General features: G+C 37.6%; 1 protein-coding gene across 1 annotated transcript in view; it reads right to left on the bottom strand.

Annotated features, from left to right (window-relative positions):
- Positions 1-27526, bottom strand: part of LOC127529209 (uncharacterized) — a 185818-nt gene that overhangs the window by 92885 nt on the left and 65407 nt on the right. Inside the window, exon 2 of the mRNA XM_051932207.1 lies at positions 1301-1453. Coding sequence (XP_051788167.1) covers positions 1301-1453 — 153 coding nt within the window. The remainder of the gene's footprint in view (positions 1-1300; positions 1454-27526) is intronic.

Below are 27526 nucleotides of genomic sequence, written 5' to 3'. Positions count from 1 at the left end.
TTGTTGGACTGAATGGCCTGTTCTCATCTATATTTTTCAAATGTAATGACTGTTTCCTGCCTTGCGTCCAGTGTTTCATGTATAGGCTCCCTTTGAGATTTACTTTGATTTAGCTGGTTTTACAATGTTGAGTTATACTAACAATCTTAGTGTGCACCTAAGATTGCAGGTTGTATTATCAGACAGTGAGAAAGTACATGAGCGATATCGTTAGTAAAAATACACTACCATAAATTTATGTTCAGTTTATCTTTACAAAGTTCACCTCATTGAAGCACTATTTATAAAGCCTACACAGTTTTCCAAATATAAAACAGCACCAGAGATATTCATTAATACACACCAGCTAAAACATATACATATATCTGTACAAACTGCGTCTATTTAAAGTCTATTGGACAGTAGGGAGAAGCATTGTCAGGTCATGGCATATAAATGTGCATAAAATTAACAAAAGATCTGCACACCATAGGTCCTGGTAATGCCAGGAGAGTCTGTGGTATTCTTGTCTAAAGACATATTTGTTCAATTTGGCATGAAAGTGATATAATATGGTTTGCATGTTAATTAATGCCTTGTATTAAAGTCTTCAGTGAGTGCTTTGGATAAAGCTTACTTTCATTTTTTTTTCACATTCACATCCCTACTGCAATTTTACAGCTCACTCTTCCCAAGTCAGAGTCATGCCAAGCAAAGTAGAAATAAACAATAGACGCTGGATTGTTACTTAAACATTAGACCCAAAAGCAAAAAAAAAATGTAATCATTTTATAGTGTTATTGTTATACTATTATTTATACATATTCAGTCTTTTCAGACATAGTTTAATAGAAAGGCAGAATAAAAGAGATACTATTTACATTGCGTAACAGTACCTATTTACCTAAGACACCTATTACCTATTAATTACATAAGATAATTAATCTAGTAGTTAAACTCACATTGTTTACTTTTTAAAAATTTAGGAGCTCACACATACTTACCTGCATCTGTTATTATCATTTTAAAATCATGCATTGTGTTTCCAATGTTCTTACAGTACGACACAAATGAGTATGAAACCTTTGAGTAACATTTACATCTTCACAGAATTATTTCTTTTACAGTTAATTTTCAGACTTCACAAGCAATGCCCAACTATAGAAAATGAAAACACTATACCCACAAGGCATTCTATCACTTTAAAACAGTCATCAGTAGACTGCTACTTACCTAGATATTTTACCATTTTAAAACAATTTCTGTCCATTAAGTTTGAGGTTCATGATAATCTGATTTTACTTGTCTAGTTTATACCTACCAGTGAGACAAACAGGAAATAATAAAACTGGGTGCCAGGGCCTTGCTGTAGAAGATGTTTCATTTGGGAGGCATTGGCAGTGAACAGAGCCATGTCAAGGAATCCCTGAGCCAAAGTCTTTGTTCTGGCATACGTGTTTATGTTCCTTATTACCTGACATTAGAAAACAATAGGTTATTATAGTGTCAGTGGAGGATGGTTAAGACAAAAAAAGAATAGTATTTAGAAAGCAAGCATTAATTATATGACAAAGAACTCATTTATAATTAAAATGTGTTAATGTATTGTGCATTTCTGCTCAAAGGTAGAAAGTGACAATGGTGGGCAGAGTTTGAGGTATTACCACTAAACATAAACAATGTACACTGGATTTTTTACCTACTACATACACAGAACAAAATGTCTAATGTAATTATACTTCCAGAATAAATACTGATGCAGTAATTAAAGCCTTTTCTGTTTTCTAAATAAAGTTTTATCACATCATAGCAATACTTGCCAATAAACAGATGATAATAAAAGGGAAATGATCATTTTCACTTACATGGTTTTTTATACTGTAAATTTTAGTTTGTTAATAATTTATTTATTAATATGTACTGTGGAGTTATAATTCTAGCTAATATTGGCAACAATAATTATGACAAAGGTGATGACTGATATAAAATTCCCAACAGTCTTATATAGAACTTAACTATTGCAGGTGGCACACGGGATGGACGGGCATCCCAGACAGGAACCAAGAAGATCCCTTACCTGGATGGGAGGCCCCAAGGGAACATAAAGGCATCCCAGCCAAGAGAGGGAAGGAGGTCCCACCTGGACTAGGCGTCAATAATGGATGGACAGACATTCCCATCCAGAACTGATGGTTCCTTACCTGGACAAGAAGCCCCAATAAATGGACAGGCATCCTGACCAGACATGGGCTTAATACCTTTTCTGGCCATGAGAAAAGAAGAGGACAAGAAGGACTGTCTCTGGGGGATGTTTAATCACCCCAAGCGTTAGATGGCAGCAGCCCTCCATATCGGTGCCCATTCGGAAACCATCAGGGAATGCCGGGAGTTGTAGTCTGGCATCACAGCACTACATGGGTGCCGCAAGGGAGCGCTGCAGGGTGATGTGCTCCCCAATTTATGTCTTGGACAGTACCAATGGGTCAGTGGCCCTGGCACCGGGAAGTACTCACGGGTCTTCAGTAAAAGGGACCACACTCCCTTATCCAGGCAAGTTGGAGCTGGAAAGACAGAGAGTGAGACTCGACTAGAGGAGGGTGGTATGGTGGTGAGAGGAATTGTAGAGAGGTGACTGGAAGGGAAAAAAATCTGTGCTTGTGTTACTTGGAAGAAGTATTTTTGTACTAAAAACCATCCTTTATTTGAACCCGGGACTCTGTGTGTATTCGGCTTCGGGTTTGGAGCTTGCTGATGCCCCTGTCAGTATCACACAAGGTAAAGAATATCTTTCCCTTCATACAGTCCTACAATGAATAATTTATGGCACTGAATTACTTAATGATGAAGTGATTATTTTTTCTTATGTGGTACATATTGCAATATTTAATAATATTCAGAATACAATTGAAATTAAAGCATGCTGTAAGAACCATTTCCTAGTTATATAAGATTCATAAATATTTTACTAAGATGACAATGCATAATCTATGGGAGGTTCCTATAACCCCCATAAGTATAATTGTATTGGTATTTTCTAGCCATTTCTAACAGCACTGACTAAACATTATTCTCAATTAGTGAGCCTTGCCATGTGTAAGGCGTAGAGGGCACAAGATTTAAACTGTGTCCGTGCCCGTGCCAATGGGCCTTTTGAGTGTGTGAAGTAACTTTTAAGAAAACGCACTTATTTAAGTGCAAAACCGTATGTTTAAAGCGTACAGAAGAAGAAGCTAAGAATTTTTAAGTATATAAGAAGTTAAGAATCTTTAAGTATAGAAGAAGAAGTAAAGAACTTTTAAGTACAGAAATAACTAAAGTTTCTCAAGAAAAGCTAAGTTTAGAGAAGATAAATTTTTCTTTTTTTTGCCTATTATTCTATGTGTGTAACTACCTTTTTCTTTATTCTTGTGTGGATTATTTGCTTCTAACTTTCACTATATATTTTTAAAACAAACTTTTGGACTGAGAGATTTGTTTCGGCATGCGTTTTACCCATTCTTGATCTCGCCTTGTACTTCGGCGGCTACACATACATCATTTAAACAAAAAAATAAGGTGGAATCAAAACATTGACACATCACTATGTATGTTTAACAGTAAAACATTAAAGAAACAAATCTTTAATGCATTGCAGAAGTATCCTAAATTTGGATCTGAATGTTAAAAACTGGGGCGGCACGGTAGCGCAGTGGGTAGCACTGCTGCCTCGCAGTTAGGAGACCTGGGTTCTCCCCGTGTCTGCGTGGGTTTCCACCAGGTGCTCCGGTTTCCTCCCACAGTCCAAAGACATGCAGGTTAGGTGCATTGGCAATTCTAAATTGTCCTTAGTGTGTGCTTGGTGTGTGTGTGTGTGTGTGTGTGTCTGTGCGCGCCCTGCCCGGGGTTTGTTTCCTGCCTTGCGCCCTGTGTTGGCTGGGATTGGCTCCAGCAGACCCCCGTGACCCTGTAGTTAGGATATAGCGGGTTGGATAATGGATAGATGGATGTTAAAAGCTGATTGCATCCTGAAAACACGGAAACGTAAAATATAACAAGAAAACTGAACGCACATATACTGTACCTATATTATAGCTGGCATGAAGCTTATCAGAAACAGTTCAAAAAACTTACTGTTAAAGTGCAAAATACTCTTACTGCAAAATAGTACAAAGTGAGAGTGCATGAGAAGATATTTTTACAAATAGATAGTAATAATACAGTACTAAAGTTTCTGAATGTGTCTAGACAAATACAGGTAAAATTCTGTTACAACGAATATCTTTACTACGAAATATTCATTACAACGAAGTATTTTTATGGTCCCGATAGTTTCCCCACATGACACGAGTCTATAGAAATCTTGTTACTACGAAATACTTTCAGCAGATACTTTCATTACAAAGAGGTGCCCAAAAGACCTTGAAATGCCTGAATGAATCATCCACAGAGCAGTTAGTTCTGTGGTCGCAGCTCAGTTGTGCACAACGATCCCCAAACAGAAAACGTAAAAAAAAATGTTCTTTCTTCGAACTTTGCTCATACTGGTTTTTTTTTTTGCTGTTTTTGTTTTTGGTGGTTTTCAGTGATACCATTTGTTTATTACTCATCAACATTTGAAAAACATCCATTGGAATTTAACTCATTGTCACCCTCCTATTTAAACGGCAGACACAAAAAAACGCTAACAGTTTATATTAGAAAAAAAAAAAACTTTACATTTTTGCAGCTCTCGATCACGGCAAAAAGAAAAAAGACGTTGCCAGTGAATTCGGAATTTCGCCATCGACACTGTCAACTTTCTTGAAAGACCAACAAAAAAAGAAAAATCTCGGGTTGCAAATGTATGCGAAGTGCTACATTTAAAGACGCCAAAAAAGCTGTTTTTATGTGGTTAAGTGATGCTCATTCAAGAAATATTCCTATTAATGCGGCACTCATTCAAGAAAATGTGATGTTTCTAAACTCTCTTGGGATCTCCCCCAACTGGACAATACACCGAAGAGCATCCAGAAGTGCGATCACCGCATCTGTGAAAGACTGTTTATCTGTTGCCGGAGCAACAGCAGTCTTACAGCTCTGATGTGGCTCGGTACTGAAGCAAACAGAAAAGATCTCGATGGGTGACGCAAGGAATATTGTAAATGCAGGGCACAGTATTACTTGGCCACTAACCTGGTCATAACCCTGTCTGACTTCTGTGTCTGTTTATAGGAGAGTGGTAGATCCCGCTACAATAAATAACCCTGCTGTTCTTGTTTCAAGCTGAATAAAGCTGGTATTGCTAAAGTACTGAGACTCAGCCTCGTGTTTTGGGGTGTAAGACAGGGACTTATAGTGTGACCACGATTTTTTAGGATTCGCTTCTGTGGCGCCTCACTGCACCGCTGTGGCAATCACACTTTGGGACACACTTTGGCGTGACATTCGGTTGGGGGGGATCCCAAAAGAAGTTCAGAAACCTTACAATATGAAAAAGAAGAAAAGGATGATTCGACTTCTGATTGATAACTGTGCTGCATACAACATGCTTCCGCATTTAGATAATGTTCGTGTTGAATTCCTCACACCCAATTGCACAGCAGTGCTTCAGCCATTGGATTTGGGCATCATTCGCACCCTGAAAGTGTATTATCGCAAGGAAATGCTGAGAAAACTTCTCGTCACCATAACTTGTAGACAGGAGGAAATGAAAATTAACACGAAAGAAGCTATTGAAATGATTGCAAATGCCTGGACGCAAGTTAAAGAAAGCACTACAGTATAGTGACAAATACAGAATCTCATTACAACAAAATTTTCATTACAACAAAATATTTTTAGGTCCCTGTCAGTTCGTTGTAACAGAATTTTACCTGTATTATAAAAAGTCAGCATGATTACACTGTCCAGAAATTAAAGGCTTTCTAGACACAGTTATGTCACTTTTATTAAACTATAATTAGGGTTTCTATTTTCACTTTCTAAAACTATGTTTTAGAATAAGTTAATTAGCAACTAAGAGACATAATAGAGGGCAGAAGTGAAGGGAACTGTTTATTCTCTAATATGAAGGTTGAACATTTTTACTCTTTCTTATCAAAGACATAGAATCTCATTGACTGGCATCACTAAATCAATACTGAGAGAAAGAACTTGAGCGATACCAATAGCTGATTTCTGTGTTGCATCCATTCTTGGCAGGCCATGCCTTTGATGTGAATAAGTAGGTAACAAATTGATGGCAATGTAAGAGTTGTACTTGAACACTATTAATTCATTCCATTCAGGCCAATTGAAATACTTAATACACAGACAACAATGCTTCATTTATAAGACTGACTCTCTTGTGCATTGTTTTATGTAGCACTTTATGATGAGCAATTTCATTACTTCATAATGCAATAGTTAAGTGGCCATGGGATCAGGTAAATCAATGTCATCTGAACATAGCTGAACAATTAATTAATGGGCATGATGTTGTTGGCATCCATTTATGTTAATCAGTTTCAAACTACTTTATTTCCTGCATCTGCATCTTTGTGTATGCTATTCAGATGTGTGGTTTTTAAAGCATTGTGCAGGCAAAAATTTGTTTTTGACAGTGATTTTTGGGTTATTATGTTATGTGCAAATGTTAATGGATGTTGATAGTGGAAAAACACTAGATCCCCCACTCCCTGACGTCAATAGCAAAAAACTCCAAGAGTGACCCCCTCTCTTAGAGATGTGGATATTGGCAAAAATTCAAAGTGAAAAAATGTCAACAGCTGCAAAACTATGTCTGCAGCCTAAACAGTCCCCCGTTTGTCAACATCTGGACCACAGAGCTATTAGGCAGGTTTTCAGCTGTCATTGGGGTGGAAATATTTCCAGGATCTGGCAACCCAAATACTACTTCTGTATTTAGTAATTTGTAAAATTATAGAACTTGTCACAGAGTTCTGTGCCTACAATCAGTGAAGAACACTGTGCATAATTGAACTGAGTTAAATTGAATTAAATTTGGCGCTATGGACCTGGTACAAATGATGAAGACAGTAATGAAAAGAAACAAGCAATAGTTTTCACTATACATACACAGTGATTCAATAAACATAATGGTGTGAGAGTAATTGGCTGAAAAAATACAAAAAATAAAAATACAAAATTCCATGCCAGAAACCACGTTTTGACAACCAGGAGAAGACTTTTGTATCCTTAAATTAGTGGTGCTAACACCAAGAGGTCAGGGAAGCTTTAGAATTTAGGTAGTGTCACGCATGCACATCGAAGGACCTCCCCACAGGCTTGGTCAAGGTACACGTCAGCCCGCCACGGCGGGAGAGGGCACTCGCTGTTATGGACTTTCTCTTCTCCGTTTCTCCCCACAGCTCCAAGAAACTGCGCAATGAGTGCACCTAATCCCGACCCCTTAGGAGTTCACCAACATAGGAAGCCTGCCGGACAGCCAGAGACAAGTCAGGAGTTTACCCCCAGAGACTACTAGCTCCCTAGTGCTTTGTTGTTTACGACTGAAAACTATGCAAAGTAGTGTTAATGCCGCCAAAGTGGCTGTTTGCTTTGTTTGTTGATTTTGGACATTTTTGTTGTTTTTTTTTTTTTTTGATGTTACTAATTAGGATGACCCGGCTGCTGTCCCAAATGTTCCTGTGTTGTCCCTCTTGCATTACTGCTCCCAGCTACAGTAGTACAGTTTTTGCCTGTGCATCAAATTTAGTGTGGTCAGACTTTGTATGCATTTGGTCTTAATATTTTTTAATTTGGTAAGAAAAAGAGTTAAAATAGAAGTCAAATAAAAAACTTTACCACAATGCAGATAAAATTTGACTTTATCCTGACTTTGCTAGCTCCAGTGCTAAACCTGCAACATTTTAGACTTACAGTACATTAATTTATAAGAGTTGGTCACCCGTGGCCTCATATGGTCAGCCTATATTTCTGTATAAGCTAGCTGAACTTTCATTTGCACAAACATTTTAGTGTGTATCAACATGAATATAATAGAGCACAAGATTAAAACCCATAAACACAAATGTGGGCCATGACCTCAAGACAAAGAATTCCACAGCCAACAAAAAAGCAGCACCACATCTTGATTCCGATAAGTTAGCCCGAATATAACTGAATGGAGCAGTTCAGGAACTGCATCACAACCATTACAAAAGCTAAAAGTGGACACAGTGGATAAAAAGGTTAAAAATACTTATACAAAGTAAAATAAACATATATTTAGCAGTGTACATTTTTAATTTTGAAAATTATTGTAGAACCTAAGTGCTATAATCTTCAGTCTCAACACGCTGAGACCAAGTTCAGTTATGTTACATTTGAAGATTAAGTATCTCCTGAGTTCTACATCTCATTCAAGCTATGTTCAGAATACGTGATATAATGAGCTCATCACTGTCAAAACTGACATTGGGATCCCTTCAGCATTTGACAGAAACAGAAATTCACAATGCTAGAAAATATTCTAATATAAGATGCTTTATTTTTGAAATTTCTGAAAGTGAGAAAATATTTGTATGTTCAGTGTGCTATTATGTCATTTAAGGGTATGTTCATTTCTTTATGTGCACTATTGCCAAATTGACTAGTGTTTTCTACTTAACTTTTAAATTAAACACATTTAATTGTTCTTTGGCAAAATATATTTTTTCTTCAGTCTTTCACATTTTTGCATTGCAAGTGGAAAGTCTCTTGAGACTTTTTTTACATTATGCATAGCTCAAATAATGGTCTTGTGTGGATTCACTTGCATTTGGTGCAAACAAGACTCAGCATAATTCAGCTGTCTAGTCGAATGATTGTCACTTGATCAAACAGAAAGAAAGTGACCTGCTTACATAGAGTAGTTGAAATGCAGAAATAACTTACCAAATTGTACATTTATGACATATCTCTTAAAATTATTATTATTGTAAGTTAATTAAAAAAAGTAAAAGTAAGAAGCGTTTTTATTCATGTTGCTGTAATAAGTATTGGGAACCTACAAGTTACTGTTTTGTCTGTTTAGTCTGTCAATTAATGTGAAATTATTTTCTAGCAATAAACTGAAGATATTGTCAGAACAGAAACAGGTGTAGTGGTTAAGACTTGGACTTCAAACCCTGAGGTTATGGTTTCAAATCCCACTGTTTACACTGTGTGACCATAAGCATGCTCCAATAGTAAAAACAAAAAAAGAAAAAAGCAACCGATTGTATCTGAGATGTCAGCTTGGATAAGGACATCTGCCAAATAAGTAAATGTAAATGAAAGAAACAGTTTCCGACGATTAACAAACCAATGAGCATCTTGCTCAAAAATAAGCAGCAGACAAAGCATCTAAAATATCAAAGTGTTAGCAGTCAGGCTGGTCACTGAGATTCTTCAGGATGGTTTATGTCTTCCATATTTACCAGTAGAAGCCACAAAATCTGAAGATTTTATGCCCTATGTAGCTTAATAATAATAATAATAATAATAATAATAATAAAGAAAGGGGGTTTCAAGCCCCTTCTTCTGCTTACTTTTGATCTGAAACCCCACTTTTCATTATCATAGACAAATGCAAATTTTCTCTACAAAAAAAGTAGCATTACCCAAACACCAATCGAATGTAAAAACATTAATATTTAACATGGGCTTGCTTGACCTGTGACATAAAATTTAACACATTTAAACTCTAGATATGCTGCAGCTAATTGACTATGTTAATATATTTTCAGATTTAAGTTTAAGAAGAGAATATTCTGAATAGTGATAAGTGAACCCTGCAGAGTTTGCTTCACTCTGAGTTAATAAAAATCACGGAAATGTTGGCAAACATCAACAAACTCCATGAAATGCATTGAAGTTAATGAGGAAGAAGGAACTAAATGAGCTTTGAGTGGATTAAAATGGTGCAATGGTCTTTAAAGTGTAAAGGAAAAAGTCTGCCAACTATGCTGTACTGATTTTGGCTGCCAAATATATAATCTGAGCTGTGAGGTAGCAGTGCTGACCACTGTGCTACCCATGCCACAAACAACAAAAGATTCAGACAGAGTGAATACCACAAACAAAATACAACAAATGGCCACAAACTAGCAATAAGTAAATAAAATATAGGTCATTGCACTCACAGAGTTGGCCATGTCACAAACTGGCAGCGTGGGACTGGCTCATTCCACTGTTTGATTCAGCTCAGGGCACAGCCAGAACACCTTTTTTCTGATTTATCTGTGCAGATACTTTCATCAAAACAAAAAATAAATGCCTTGTTTAATAGTAATAAATCTTTTGTTTTTATTATTTCAAAGTGTGTCTTGAGTTTACTGATGGAGGGGGGGGGGGGGGGCTCATTTAAGGATTGTTCTGGTATTTAGCTGGGCACATGGCTAATTTGCATGCATATTTAGCCATACGGTGATGCCCTGCCAGCACAGGGATCAGAATTATATATCTGGTGCCAGTACTGGTAATAGTCTTATTGTGATCTGCTAATGTGCATCTCATGTGAAAATACTGCAAGTTATTTATTTTTTTAACACATGTGGGATGGAAATTGGGGGCAGCTGAAACAACCACGAGTAGAAGGGCGAGATGTCCTCTTTGTAAAATGAGTGAGGTTAAAAATGGAGGAAAATATAGTGCAGCACTGTCAAGACTGCAACAGCATTTTTTTTCTTTGTGAGCTTGTAATGGCTGCATCCAGCTGAGTGCAATTGCAGCCCACCATATTAATGCCTCAAAATCACAAAATGCCTACAACACCAGTCATGCAGATAGCCATCACCTGCCCAGTTACTCTATGGTTAAGATTATTGTTGTATGAGGATTCTCTCACTCAAAGGGTGTTTTGTAACTGATATTGTGGACGTTACATGACCTACATCATAGGTATTGTTGGTTGCAGTTAGACCCATCTCAATCATCATCAGCAATGAGCTTACAGAAAGCATGTGTGAAAGTTCTGCACATGACTCTACAGCTGTATGATGTCATGCTGGCCTTGCAAAACATCATGGAGCGCTTGGGAAAAAATGTTCACATAAGCCGGGGTGGGCAATGTCGGTCCTGGAGGGCTGCAGTGGCCGCAGGTTTTTGTTCCAACCCAGTTTCTTAATGTTAAGTCAATTATTACTGATGAAGTGCTTATGAAGAACTTATTGCTGAAGTAACATTCATTTTAGTGGTCTCGCTTCTTAAGGTTCCCCACCCTTAATTGCTTATTTCAGTCTCAAACAGATGTATTCACTATTTTAATGGGTCCTTATTAACAACAAGATGCAAATGACAAAAGAGCCAGCAGTTGTTCATCTAATGTGTTTCCATTTAAACCTGTGTGGATTCATCATGCACTATTTGGTATAATAAAACACTTAAAGAGAAAAATCTGACAGACTGAAAATTATCATTTTAGGCTTCAAATCATTTTATTAATATCCTTGGAAAGGAAAAATTTTACGATATAAGAACCTAACATTGCAAATTATCAAGCCATACTATTAAATAAGGTCTGAGATTGGCAAGGATTGTTTTCTAATTAAGAAATTGGGTTGGAATGAAAACCTACAGCCACTTCAGCACCTCTAAGATCGATATTGCTCGCTCCTGACCTAAGCCTTCCACGCGGTGAACTTTCTGGAAAATATTCGGCGAACAAGGTCACTGGCAAACACAGCATATTCGCTGTGAAAAACGCTTCAGCGAATTTTGCCAATTAACACTAATGCTAAACAAGATGTCGTGTTAAATTAAGGTCTGTGTGATTCCTGCCTACAGGACCAACACGTGTATTTGACATTTTTTCAGAGGTTAAGAAATCAATTCATTAACTCTGTTTGCTAGTACTGGTAGTGAAAACATCTATAAGCACCTTATTATTGAAAATTTTACACATATTGTTATATTAGTTCTTTCAAGTTCTTTTTCAAGTAAATTTTACAAGAACACCTGTAGTTTAAATATGTTTGAAAGAATTTGTATGAAACTGTTAATATTAACCCTTTGCGGTCGTTAGGCCAGAAAACTGGCCTTAGTAAAAAGTGCGCTATAGGTCATCAGGCCACCGCTGGTGGCCCTGCAAGTTTCTGACCGATTTGCACAGTCGCCTGGTCGAGAAAAGTGGCCTGTGTTATTCCTACATGCTTGAAAAAATAACTGCTGTAATTATTGCCTTTTTTCAATAATTAATTACGACTAATGTAGCGTGACGTTGAAAATTAAATACGACTGCAAAGGGTTAAAATACTAATCTAAAATAATTATTTGGTATTTGTTTTCCATTTATCCTTGTACTTTTTTGGCTTCACAACAATAATCTATGGGACTATGACCACTTAAATATAGTCAGTGTCATTTCTTTTTTTAGTGTTTCTTTTGTATGTGTTAATTTTCACACTATTTTAATTTGCTGTATGCACACAGTAATGCTGACATACTTCTGGTGAAATCTCTGGCAGCTCAGTCACTTCCATTGCACATACTGCAGTTGTGATTTTTGTTCAGTATAAAGAATGACTGAGAAAAAGAAGTTTAAGTTTCAGCATGCAGATAGCTCCATAGCTGAACTTTGTTGTGTAATTTTATGTCGAGTTTCCAGTAAGTACAACGAGGTACTTAGTTTTCATGCATTTCCCTCCAATACAGAAACCCGATCTAAATGGATCATCACTACCTGGAGAGAAAGCTTTATGGTTAGTCCCTATACCAGAGTTTGTAGCTGGAATTTTAAAAAAGAGGATATTCATGAAGGGAGAGATTCCTGCATTCTTTGAGTGGAACAACTTCTCCATTCCACTTTCAAGACCAGGGGTTTGGGAAAGGAGAAAGTGACCAAAGGAGGATGATAAAATCCTCAAAGACCACAACTACATTTTGGCTCTGGATCCAGCAGTTGTTGACCTAGCACTTGATGAAAATATGTCTCTCAGAGAAGAAATCCTCCAGCCAATCCAATCCTCCATTCACCGTTTTGCTGGCTCAGACAGAGACATTCACTTTTTACAAGCTAAGATGTCCAGCAGACTCATGTTATTATGTATTAAGCTTACATACATATTCACCTGTCCTTGAAAAAATTTATGACTAATTATTGAAATTCTGTTTGACGAACAGGAACCTCTCTCATGAATGAGCCTGCACTGAACCTGCAGGATAACTGTGAGGCTTCTGTCTTTTCATCATTGATCAGTAGCACTGATCCCTAAAGGTAACCTCTCCTTTCTCTGCATCCTTGTTTTAAACTGAGATTGACAAAGATGTTAGGAAAATTGTAACAGTGATTGACACTGACACATAATATTAGCGGTATCATTATGTTAGCCTTGGCTAATGCACAACCATGTTAATACATCCAGATCATTCCTTCATAATTGTGGATGTAGCTTGAAGTATATAGTATGAAGCCTGTCTCCTTTTTAGCTCCTGACGTTTAGCACAATGTTTGAATTATGTGACCTACATTGTTTACCGTAAGTCTGGGCATGTCTTGAAGTGATCGAGTGGAACACGCCATAGCTAGTCCGTTTTGATATCAGTGCTGGAAGTGAAGCAGCTGTTTGACGTAGAAGAGAGTGTGCATATAGCCTATTTTATCATCCATCCATCCATCCAGTTTCCAACCCGCTGAATCCGAACACAGGGTCACGGGGGTCTGCTGGAGCCAATCCCAGCCAACACAGGGCACAAGGCAGGAAACAATCCTGGGCAGGGTGCCAACCCACCGCAGGACACACACAAACACACCCACACACCAAGCACACACTAGGGCCAATTTAGAATCGCCAATCCACCTAACCAGCATGTCTTTGGACTGTGGGAGGAAACTGGAGTGCCCGGAGGAAACCCACGCAGACACGGGGAGAACATGCAAACTCCACGCAGGGAGGACCCAGGAAGCGAACCCAGGTCCCCAGGTCTCCCAACGCTACCCACTGCGCCACCGTGCCGCCCCCTATTTTATCATCCATAATCAAATTTGTATGTTTCTATTTTTTGCCATTATTTTTTAATACCTAAAATTTCAATATTAGCAGAAGTCTTTTATCATGCTCTTTGGAGGTCTTAAGTGAGAAAATGTGAAAAAAAAATTTTTTATATCTCAAAAATACTGTACAGTGCACTAAAAAGAGAGAGCTGTGAGACACAATAAAATATCACAACATCCCAAATGTATTTGAAAGGAGCAAAACACAATTTCTGATATTATTAAACCTGGGGGGCTGCATTGTACAAACCGTATGTATTTTATGAAACACCACTAAAATATGCCTACACTTCCAGTTGTCACATTATGCAAACCGTAATTCTAACCTCAACTGTGAAAAAAAAATTCACTATCCTCGAAAAGTGTAAATATTGGCTATGAGAATATTTAATACCCCAGTACTAGAAATTTTAATAAAACAGCATTTCTTAAATTATGTGCACAGAAATATTTGCTTTTTAATTACAGTTACATCTTCAGTCTTTATATAGCATCTTTAACAACAGACTATGCCAAAGTAATTTATATCCTAACAAAATTACATTTTAAGGAACCACACAGGACATGAATGCAGAGTGTCTGGTAGTTACAGGAAGGTTTCAACATTTATACTAGGCTACTACTGGCAAGGGCTAGTGGTTGCCTTTTATATTCTATAATTGTTAAAGAATATTTAGCAAATACGTACCTAAATTAAAAACAAAACTGATAGAAAAGATATGGACAAATTTCAGACATTGTTGATAAAATATCAGTACTTCAAAATGCTTTAAATAGAGCCAGAAAAGTTAACAAATTGGTCACAGAAGTAGAATGTATATTAAACTATTTGTTCATACTTTAACTTGGTAATATATTGTCACATGTGTACACTTAGGCAACAACTTACAGGCTTAGTTGATGACAATTTTACCCCGGGCCACCTGAGGACACTAATAATAGCAGTATCTCTTCTTCTTTCCCCTCTGTAGAAAGGAAAAACTGACGTGCCACCATCTATGACGTCACTTCCGGGAACAACCCAGCTGTATCCGCCTCTTCCTCACAGGAAACATCACAAACAGAGCCACCACCATCTTGGGGTAGAGTTGACTACCACAACAAGACTAATCTCAGTTTAAGCACCTGATTCCTTTAAGGGGGCAATATAGCTCTCTAGTTGGAATAACTTCTTTTGAGTTTGCGGTGTTTTAAGTAACCGAAAAATATATAGATATGATAGGAAAGGCGATATCCTTCCCATAGTGATACGGTGGTAAAAATCACGTAAGAGAAAATAACAGCTTTTTTTACTGACGATTTACGCGGCATTACAGACGGGAAATCTATGGCAAACTTTATCAAGGTGGGATCTTGATCTACACAGTCTGCCATTTTTCGTCACTGCGCTGAAAGGATTTTCAGGACGGATGACATAATCTTCCGTCCATTGGCTTCAAAGTGTTTGGCTGCGGTCCAAGCCTTTTATACTGGTTCCTCCACGTGCAGGCCTCAGCGTTGGCAAATAGTCCATTTCCAAACAAGGAAAGAAGATCCCGTGCTCACTTCGAACAGAGGGCAAAATAGCATACACCTGTCTTTAGGCTGACTACACATTCCTCAAGCTGTCTACGCTCATCTTGTCTGATGCTTGGCTATGCACTTCTAAATGCTGAGAGCTCCTTTTGGCCTGGCCTGTACATGTGAATGGATTTATAAAATAATTTCTTGTGTCATTAAACTTACATTCTTATTACAGCACCTACCACTAGTTTTCTTTTGCACCTTTTCAATATACAGGGTTTGCCTACGGGTGTCCCAAACCCTTTATGAGCCTCTTTGTGTTGTCTTTACAATGTAATCATGCTTTTTGATTATGTCATCATAATTTTTAAACATATGGTAGGGAAATGATACCAGCATAGGAGAGACATCCCCACCCATAATTACAACAGCGCAGGTGAGCAGAGAGCTGAGGAGACTTCGTGCCAGCAAAGCAGCGGGTCCAGATGGAGTATCGCCACGACTGCTGAAGGTCTGTGCATCGGAGCTGGGGGGTCCTCTACAGTGCATCTTCAACCTGAGCCTGGAACAGAGGAGAGTCCCGAGGCTTTGGAAAACATCTTGCATCACCCCAATCCCAAAGGTATCACGTCCTAGTGAGCTGAATGACTTCCGGCCTGTTGCTCTGACATCACATGTGATGAAGACTATGGAGAGGCTGCTGCTTCACCACCTTAGGCCACAGGTTCAACACGCCCTTGACCCTCTGCAGTTTGCATATCAGGAGAAGGTGGGAGCGGAGGATGCCATCATCTATATGCTACACCGATCCCTCTCCCACTTGGACAGAGGCAGTGGTGTTGTAAGAATTATGTTTCTGGACTTCTCTAGCGCCTTCAACACAATCCAACCTCTGCTCCTTAGGGACAAGCTGACAGAGACGGGAGTTGATTCATACCTAGTGGCATGGATCGTGGACTATCTTAAAGACAGACCTCAGTATGTGCGTCTTGGGAACTGCACATCTGACATTGTGGTCAGCAACACAGGAGTGCCACAGGGGACTGTACTTTCTCCGGTCCTGTTCAGCCTATATACATCGGACTTCCAATACAACTCGGAGTCCTGCCACGTGCAAAAGTTCGCTGATGACACTGCTATCGTGGGCTGCATCAGAAGTGGGCTGGAGGAGGAGTATAGGGACCTAATCAATGACTTTGTTAAATGGTGCGACTCAAACCACCTACGCCTGAACACCAGCAAAACCAAGGAGCTGGTGGTGGATTTTAGGAGGCCCAGACCCCTCATGGACCCCGTGATCATCAGAGGTGACTGTGTGCAGATGGTGCAGACCTATAAATATCTGGGGGTGCAGCTGGATGATAAATTAGACTGGACTGCCAATACTGATGCTCTGTGCAAGAAAGGACAGAGCCGACTATACTTCCTTAGAAGGCTGGCGTCCTTCAACATCTGCAATAAGATGCTGCAGATGTTCTATCAGACGGTTGTGGTGAGCACCCTCTTCTATGCGGTGATGTGCTGGGGAGGCAGCATTAAGAAGAAAGACGCCTCACGCCTGGACAAACTGGTGAGGAAAGCAAGCTCTATTGTTGGCATGGAGCTAGACAGTTTAACATCTGTGGCAGAGCGACGGGCGCTCAGCAGGCTCCTATCAATTATGGAGAATCCACTGCATCCACTAAACAGTGTCATCTCCAGACAGAGGAACAGCTTCAGCGACAGACTGCTGTCACTGTCCTGCTCCACTGATAGACTGAGGAGATCGTTCCTCCCCCAAACTATGCGACTCTTCAATTCCACCCGGGGGGGTAAACGTTAACATTTAACATTATACAAAGTTATTGTCTGTTTTTTACCTGCATTATTATCAATCTTTAATTTAATATTGTTTATTGTATGAGTATGCTGCTGCTGGAGAATGTGAATTTCCCCTTGGGATTAATAAAGTATCTATCTATCTGTCTAGTTTTCTTTATTTTAAGAAAGAAAACATTCATCAGTACTTTTATTTTCCTACCTTGCTTATGTTAATAAGACATCACAACAATACTGGGTACAAAACAGGACCTGGCCTTGTATAATCCACTGGGCCTTTGAAATACAGTACATCCAGAAAAGCAGCACATTTTTGTCAGAAATAATATAGGTGGAGGAGACCTTCCTTAACCATAAAGACTCTTGACAGTTGCTTTGTCTTTACAAGTTAAAGGACCCATCTAGGTCTGTATATCCATCTAGTAACACTATACACTTAAACACATGACTGAAGAATTGTACATTATAACTCACTCTTGAATCTTGTGTTGATAGTGGTACAGATGTTGTAAGCTTCCATTGCTGGGGATCCCTGTACCTATAGGCTTTAACACCAACCAATTTCATAATCAGGCACTCATTCCTGAATAGCTGAACTTAGACTTGTTAGCTGATCTATGCTACTTTACCTCTCATTCTATATTCAGAAATATAGAACAGCATACATTTAGTTTTTCAAGAAATGTAAATAAGATGTGTATGTGTGTCATATCGCATAGTGTTGATCTGTACAATTTGCCCATATAGGTGTATCCAAAAAGTGAAAATTACTAAAGAATAGGCACATATGCAATTAATGGTGATTACAGAAAAGGAGACAAAACAGCAATTTCAAATTACATGGTCATTAGGAAAATAATCATTTAATCATTCATTTCATGCAAGATTCTAAAAAGCTAATCTCCATGTCTAAAACTAGTAATTCCTTTAAAAGAGATTGTGTATTATCTCTGCATTGATATTATAAAGATAGAGACAGGAAAATAAAGAATGTTTAATTACAATTAATAGATAGGGTTTGCCCCTTATTGGAATATTGTTTGCTGCATCACCTGGTAGACTTGATTTTTTGTTCATTAGTGTGGGCTTGGTATGTAGGTGTGTGTGTGTGTGCCCTGCAATGGACTGGCACCCTGTCTAGGGTTTGTTCCCAGCTTTGCGCCCTTTGCTAGCTAGGATAGGCTCCAGCAGACCCCCGCTACCTGATGGAAGGATGGATGGATTAAAGGTAAGTGGATGTCTTGTGTAAATTAGTGCTTATTGGGTCTGATGCAGGACCAACAGGGAGATAACTTAAGTGTATGACCTGCAAATATGGCCATTTATAGGTTCCATGAGACATACAATATGGATTAGGAAAAGGCCATAAGATGACCACTACTAACTTCAAGCCTTCATACAATAGACATGCCTTTCAGTACATTTTACACAGCCATGAGAAGGAGCTGGAAAGTGCAAAGTTGTTCTAGAGGCATATATTTTCTACTGATAAGAAAAGAGGGAACCTAAAACTAATTAAGGGATGTAGACATGAAATTCAAAAACTCTGGTAGACTTCATTTTAAATGCTAACTACTTTATTTTAAAGTTGATATTGTATTTTAACTTCAGTTACAATTAAGAAAATCCATATACAGTGTATCCATAATCATTTTAAGAAATTTCACTTTTAAAGCTAAAATCCTTGCAAATTACTTAAATTCTGTAGAAAGCCTTGCCATGTTAAGTGTAAGCTTTTACTGACATGCACTAGTTTTCATTCTATCTATCTAAATTTAGTTTCTAGTCTAGTGCTGCTGTCTTGCAGTAAGGAGACCAGGATTCATGTCCTGGGTCCTCCCTGCACGGAGTTTGCATGTTCTCCCTGTGTCTGCGTGGATTTCCTCTGGGTCCTCTGGTTTCCTTCCACAGTTCAAAGACATGCAAGTTAGGTGAGTTGGCGATACTAAATTGGCCCTGGCTGTGTGTGTTTGTGTTCACCCTGCAATGGACAGTCACCCTATCCAGGGTTTGTTCCTGCTTTGCACTCTATGCTAGCTGGGATCTTCTCCAGCAATCCCTGCAACCCTGCACAGCATGAAGTGGGTTAGAAAAATGACAAGTAAAAAAAGATAAATGTTTTTCTTTCATCTTTCAGCTACCACAAGAAAGAAAAATACAAATATTATTCAACTTCTCATTGCCAAGGATGTCCTGCTTTAGTTATTCATTCTTACAAGTTAAATGTCTTAAGTTAGAACTTTCAGTTCAGGGTCCAAAAACATTTTACAATCTATTTTTTAAAAAAATATTTTTATGTGAGAATATTTAGAAAATTCACATGAAAATTATAAATTGCTGTACAGATTCCAAAATTTCACATCCAAACTGAATGCTTTTGGCTTTGTGTAACACTCATTACTTTTCCTGTTTAAAGCATATCTCTTACTGCTCTTGTTATTTTTTTGTCTGATTTTTGACTTGCATTAGCATTTGTAACAGCCACGTCCATCCATCTGCTTTGTCTGATATTAACCGGGATTACCATATTTTACTCTGAGCAGCTGTTTCCTGCTATTACATACTCTGAATTATGTACATTCTAAATCAGAGGACAATTTATCTGGAAGACTTGCATGAAGTGGAGTTTTGTCCAGTCATGTCATAACAGATTCATGAATAATTTATTCCAGAGGATAAGTCTAAAACCAATAAATATTTACAAAATAATAAACTCTATGCTATTCTAATGATAAATGACTGTATATTCTCTACCAACCTAGTTACTACAGCTTGTAATAGTTCAGTTAACACATCACAGCAGCTAAGCCAGCCTCTTCTCCACTGGCATTGATTTAAATTGAGAGGGATAGTCAGTTGCTCATTGTGTGCTCCTGGGCCCTTGAATTTTTAACAGTACACAGCACCATTAAGGAGTTTTCTTGAGTATCTTTAACTCTAAAGATTCCATGCACAAGGTAAAGGGACTGAACTGCTTGTGTAACGGTTTTATTTATTCATTTAAAGCATTACTACTTTCAATACAATGTGATTTTGAAACTCACCTGTTTATCAGAGGCTGGCCATTAGACTTTATTATTATTAGCCACCATCACACACGTCCGCATGGGAGATGTTTTACAGGCTCAAATAGTGTTATTTCTCAGCCAGACCATGGACTGGCAATGTCATCTGATCCTTTCCTCTGCAGATCAGCTGGAGACCGTGCCTGTCAGTGACACCAACACCAACACCGGTCCACCCACTGATAACAGCACTCTTGGCACCTTTGATGATATCACTTCAGGTACTCATCTACCTGACACATCAGTTCCTGTTCCAACATACCTCTATGTCTAAGTCACCATATTTAGTGCTCACATTCATCCTGTAAGTTAGTTCGGTTTTGAACTCTGCATCGTAAACATGTCTTTTCTTTATTTTGCTGATTTTTCAGTATACGGAGTGGCCACCCCCAAACCTTACTCTGTCTACTTCCTATTTTTTATTACACCACCAACAATGTTCTTGCTAGTGTCAGTAAAAACATCGTCTTTCTATGAATTAGCTGTGGAGAGAAAGCTTTGTCAATACCATGAATACACGAGTCTAGTACAGGATTTCTGCTCCATCTATGACGCAACTGCCACCATACCCTTTGAGACAACATAGTCACAAGTGAGTTCACATTTGTAAATGTGGAAAGAGGCGTGGAGAATCAGAAAGCCACATTCCCCAGTATATGTGTTCTCTGTAGAAATGTTGAAGCCCAAAGAACAGAGCTAGGTAGGGGGATGTGAGCATAGAAACTTTATACTTTTCGGAATTTTGTATGAGAACAACTGGCAGATGTAAACTGACAAAACATTATTTCAATCATTACCCTTTGTACTTTACTCATTTTTCATAATAAATATGAAAATATATGCACAGTACACGCATATTACAATATACAGTGTACTGTAGTGGAATCTAACATAGACTTCTGTTTAAGTTTGATGCTGGTCCTTTAGATTAACAATGGATAGACGGCTAATAAAACTTTTCCAAATAACCTGTAAGGTGCTGTTTACATACACTTTTGCAGAGTTGCCCTTAACTTATGGTAATATCTACAGAATTGGCTATGAGTGCTTAAAAGTCCATCAAATGTGGGCAGAAATCCATCAGTGAATTCACTTCATATTATAGATAAAACTTTTGCAGTGTTTTTTTTTTTTTTGCTTAAAAAATAATTGATTTATTTTTTTGCATTAAAAATTTAGTTTGGTCTGTTTTTACAAATGTGGATGGTACTTTACTGGTTATTTTCCAGTTCTCTTCATTTTGTTTTTTGTATTTTTAGCTATGTTGTTATGTAACGATTCAGTGATTTTTTTGAGTTTTTATGCATGTTGTAATTATATCTTACAAAATCTGCCTACTCAAACAAACAGCACTGAATTTAAAATGACAAATGGTGAAATGTTCATTTGAGGTTGTTTTCTGTCTTTTTTGATTTGTTTAACATGATTTTTGTTGTTTGGTTATTCATGTTATCATTATGAAAATGATAGCATCAGGTTGTCATGTTGGGTTGTGAGTTCCTTGCGAGAAATTTTAGTTTACATGAGATTTTCTTGAATTTTAACATTTTGTGTATAGAAACAGCATCTATTATGTGACACCTGGCATGGGATGCATCATGTCATCTCGCATTTGACGTCTAATTGAATGCATGTTTTAAAAAAAAATGTTATTTAGTTTTTTTTTTTTAAATATGCTTAACAATTTAATTAGGAAAAAGATCTTCAGGTGGAAGGAACACTTTGCTTTTGTTTTCGACTAAATTTTTAACTCTTGATTTTTGAGCTGATGTTTGAATTTTGCTCCTTCTGATTTAGACCCTTTGCCAGTTAATCTGACAGCTCTTTTGTTTGCTCCTTCTGTTCAGTTCTATGTCTTTTTCTTAATCATCTTCTTTCTCACCATCCAGTAATAAAATATTTATGTGATACAATATTTAACAAAATATGTATAAATCAATATTATTATTAATGTTTACAGAAGGTAAGCAGGATGGTAGTGAGACCAGCTATGTTATATGGGTTGGAGACGGTGGCACTGACCAGAAAGCAGGAGACAGAGCTGGAGATAGCAGAGTTAAAGATGCTAAGATTTGCATTGGGAATGATGAGGATGGATAGGATTAGAAATGAGTACATTAGAGGGTCAGCTCAAGTTGGATGGTTGGGAGACAAAGTCAGAGAGGTGAGATTGCATTGGTTTGGACATGTGCAGGGAGAGATGCTGGGTATATTGGGAGAAGGATGTTAAGGATAGAGCTGCCAGGGAAGAGGACAAGAGGAAGGCCTAAGAGGTGAGAGAGGACATGCAGGTGATGGGTGTAACAGAACAAGATACAGAGGACAGAAAGATATGGAAGAGGATGATCTGCTGTGGTGACCCCTAACGAGAGCAGCCAAAAGAACAAGAAGACAGAAGGTAAGCAGAGATTGAAAAATGACACTAAGACACTAAATGCAGCATTCATAGTACATGTATATAAAACAGTATTTACAGGAAGGAAATGCATACTGCTCCCACAAACTGTGAAACAAAAAGAAACAGCACAAAATGAATAAAAAAATATTTTACTACAAAGATAACACATTTATATCTGTTACAAGAAGAGATAACATTATAAATCCTATTAAAGGTAAATTAATAAAATGAGAGTATTGAGAAACAGAAGACTTAATTTACGAATAGTATTTATTTTGCTACTAATAGTATGTGTCTGTTCTAAATACCTGAACATTCCTCTTCAGAAGTCCTAATGAGCTTAATTACCATTTTTTAATCACTATGTAAATAAATAGAAATCCATGAGTTGGATTAAGCACAATATAGTTTATATTGTCACACACGTGTGCCAGAGGGTCAACTTCCATGCTCACCTGATATAAGCTGTACCACCCTGGGAAGAGAGGGGGGCGCTGCCACTAACAGACTTGTCTCTTTCTTCCCTCATAGCCTGGCAAAACTGCCTTTTAAAGGCTGTGAACTCTATAATACTTCTTCATATCACTTTTATTTGCAAACATTAATAATTCACTGTATTTTAAACTGCATGAGCCTCAAACAAACATGTTTCTAGCTATTGAGTGAAATAACGATTATATCATTATGGAAACAGCATATTGTAAATGTAAGGCAGCAGGATGGTCTGGTCCCGAGTGCTGTTGTGACAGAAGTGCAGCCAGGAGTTAGATCATGATTGGGTGTCGGATTACAATGTCGAGTTTGTATATTCTCTCTGGGTCTGTGTATGTTTTTCTCCAGGGACTCCAGCTGTTGTAGACACTCCAAAGATGTATGTGTTAGCTTAAATGGAGATACTGAATTATCCCTGTGGTGTGTGCAATTGGACCTGGACGTGGAGGGGTTCCTGTCTAGGGTTGGTTACAGCCTTGCCTCCGATATTGCCTAGATCAGCTAAGCTCCTCAATTCCACTACAACTCTGAAATGAATTAAGTTGGACTGAGAAGATAATGTTATGATGTTTACACAGAAAGACAAGTCAAAGCTAATATTTTTCTTGTGAACCTGCTACTCATTCTTACATTACGCTTCAGCTTATTCCATACTTATACAATTAAATGAACTGAACTGCATATAGTACAGTGAATAATACTTAATTCATATGCTCAATGAGTAGATACATGTACTGTACACCATGCTGAGGTAAATTCTTTATCACTAGTTTCTTACTTCAGGAATACACATTTGTATGTATAAGTTTTTCTTTAAACTTTTCAGCTACAGTAACAGATGTCAGGATATACCCTGCGTTTTGGCATGCTGCACAGAAATGCACTGTATGCTGGGAGGCGAGAAATGTGAAGTACATTTTTAGCGTGTTTTGCTCTTAGATTGTTTATGAGCTCAAGTCCCAAACCTTTAAATGGGTGTGGGTGGCGTGTCCTGAGTGATAATGATGTCCTGTAACATTTCTTTCAATTTATTTGTATTTGTTACACATACTGTACCTTTAATGTGTTTCATAGTTTAAAACTGTTACTTTAATACTATAAAATGTCAACACTCCATGCTAGCAGAGATAAGAACCTGCTGCTAAGTGAGCCAGGGAGTTCTGTTTTATGTGCTCATTGGGCACATGGGTAGGAAGAGCTGCTGTTTTTTAAAAATCTGACATTTTTCAGAATGTTTTTTCTCTCTTCCTCAGGAAAGACTCTTTCTCTTTGTGTTTATTGGCGAAGAAATAATGTGCAACTAAGAAAAGGTGCCACCTGGGAATGTTCACCAGCGCCTTGCTGTTAGTAATAGAACTGCATTGAGATTTAACCCACCCAATGTCACACACGTGTGCATGGGGCACAGCTTACAGGCTCAAATACAGTAGTGTTATTCGTCAGCCAGACCAGGGGTTGGTGCTCTCACCTGATCCTCTCTCCGCTTGTTCCTGTGCAGTTCAGCCGAAGACCCTTCCTCTCAATGACATCACCACCAGTCCTCCCACTGTTGACATCACTTCTGGCAAACCCAGATGACATCATTTCCAGTATCTAGAATCCACCTTCCTGTCATATCAATACCTGTTCCGTCTGCCCAGACTCCACCTCTTCCTCCGATCCATCAAATTTATAGAGCAGACTCAACCTGTTATTCAGTTCAATTGTGAACTCCACTGAGATAAAAACATATTTTTCTTTTCAGTATGCGGGGTGGCTAACCCCAAACATTTTTCTGTCTGCTCCCTAATTTTTTACCACAATAGATTGTATGAGTCTTTGTTTCACTTTGTACTGTTATTGGTTTTGTTTTAAATAAATGTAGCTTGTGAATAAAAACTTAAAGAGTGTCTCTCAGTGTAAATGCTACTTGTTATGCCAACCTCAACAGTGGCTGTGAGTGGAGTAAAAGTCAGGAAATGGATGGACCAAACTCATAAACAATAATCAGAAAGAGTCTGAACCAAAGATCAAAAATAAACCAAGCATCAATGTCAGACAGTAAATCAAATTTGAAGTATTAATGTCATGTTTCATACATATTGTGGCTGGGGTTCACATATTTTCTATTTTGCTTATTTTTTAAGTTAATACTGTTTATTATTTAGTTTCTCAATGTCAATGTGTATTCTGCAGTATTTCTTGTGTTTTATGAGATGTCCTCTCAAAGGCAGAGCCACCTGCCCATGAATTTCAAGGGAATGCCCTCATTCCTATAAAGTCTTAGAAAACCCCACAGTCACCTGTAGCTCATTGACTATGATTGTGGTGATGGGGAGTTCTCCTTTATTTATTAATTTTGTATTATTTGTTTATTACTGGATTTTGAGTTCAGAGTTTATTGTTACAGAACATTATTTTTGTAAAATAAATCTTTGTTGCCATTTTTGTGACTAGCCAGTTTATCCCCCTCTAGTAGGTTTTTTGGGTATTTGAGAACTTATTGTGCTTTGTAACTCTCTGGTTCATAACACTTAGAAAATAACTTAGATAACTTAGAAGGAGTTCAAAAATCAAAAAAGTATAAGAAATAAGCAGAGGTTCTTTCTTTCACAAAGTTATCCACAAACTTGGATTAAACATGAGTGCTAGTACCAACCATTAAAGTCTGTCATAAAAACGACCTCATACAATCACACACTTGGCCACTGGGAGAAGTGTCTTGGGATTCACAAAATTCCGGCACATACAGCAAAAACAAAGCAACATCCAAACTTTTAAAAAATAAGATGCTGAATAAAAGCAACTTGTTCAAAACAATTGCCATAAAGGAATTAGCTTACCTAAAATTTTCCTTGGTAACCAGTGGCGGTTTGTAATGTGGGGTGCTGGGGCACTGCTTCCCCAAATATTTATTTATTTATTTTTACTTTTATTTAATTATTTATTTTAAAGCATGTAACATTTCACACGTTCAAGTCAAACATAACAAAACTAAATTCAAATCAACACTCACCTATGAGAAAGAGAGAAAGGCCAATAGCCAGAGTAAAACTTTTGAGAGTAATATAGAGGGAAAGGAGTCTTTCTCCCCAATATACAGGTAAGTGCTTATTCTAAAATATTGGTGATTAGATCCTTCCAGGTTTTAAAAAAAATTTGAACAGATCCTCTAAGAAAGAATTTGTTTTGTTTCTAATTTCAAATAGTATATAACATCAGTTACCCAGGGGTTACCCCTAGGGGGGCGCGAAGTAACAAAAGGGGGGTGCAAAGATGTGAAAAAAAGAAAATAAGAATCAAAAATATGAAAAATACATCCATTGAAACCAAAACAAATTAACTTAAACTACATTCTGATACTAGAAAAATAAGTATAGAGTTAGATAAATGTTGATAAAAGTTAAGTAGGCATAATAAAATATGCACCTATGATATATCATTAATTAAAAAAGAACAAATTGGTATTAATGGGCTCCTGTCAAAAAAATGTTAGGGGGGCGCGATTAAAACTGTTATGAAAACTCAGGTCGCAAATACTTAAAGGTTGAGAAACTCTGAGTTACCCACTGACTTAAAGGAGGTTGAGCAAGATAAGTCTACATGCTAATAGTGAAATAAAGGCAATTACAGTTTGTTTGTCCTTCTCCACTTTACGTTACTCTGTGAGTACACCAAACACAGCTGTTAATGGATTAGTAGTGATTGTGACACATTTCAAAATTTTTGTCCAAAGTGATGTTAACTTGGTACATGCCCAAAACATATGGCCTAGTGAGACTGGAACTTGCCCTGGAAACATTTTGGACAATTTTAAATAAGACAGATGTGCTCGATAAAAAAAATTAAGTTGAATAATTGAATGTTTTGCATAGATGGTGCTAGAATGAATTCTGTGCATGGCTGCCTTCCACTCCTTTTCTGAAATGTTGTGTGAGAGATCCTTTTCCCACTGTACTCTGGGATCTTTAAAAGGAACGGACTTTAAAATGGTTTTATATATTATAGAAATGCTGTCTGAATTTTCAAGACTGATCAATATTTCTTCTAGATTAGAAATGGGTGGGAGGTGAGGAAAATTGGGAAGATTTCGTTTAACAAAATATCTAATTTGGAGAAAAATTGTGTTACTGGGAAGCTAAATTTGGAGTGTAATTGTTCATAGGATGCAAAGACATCATTTATATACAAATCTCTAAATGATTTAATCCCATACATTTTCCAAACATGAAAATCTGTATAGGTTTGAGAGGGTGGAAAAAGGTGGTTATCATGTAGAGGTGCCAAATACTGAATGAATGAAGGACAGTTGGGTTGTTAGTATATTGATGATACCTTGTATTTACAAGTGTACAAAGCAGGGAATATAAAGTAGTACTT

Source organism: Erpetoichthys calabaricus, chromosome 9, assembly GCF_900747795.2.
Source record: "Erpetoichthys calabaricus chromosome 9, fErpCal1.3, whole genome shotgun sequence".
NCBI lineage: Eukaryota > Metazoa > Chordata > Cladistia > Polypteriformes > Polypteridae > Erpetoichthys > Erpetoichthys calabaricus.
This window is presented reverse-complemented; position numbering and strand designations above follow the sequence as displayed.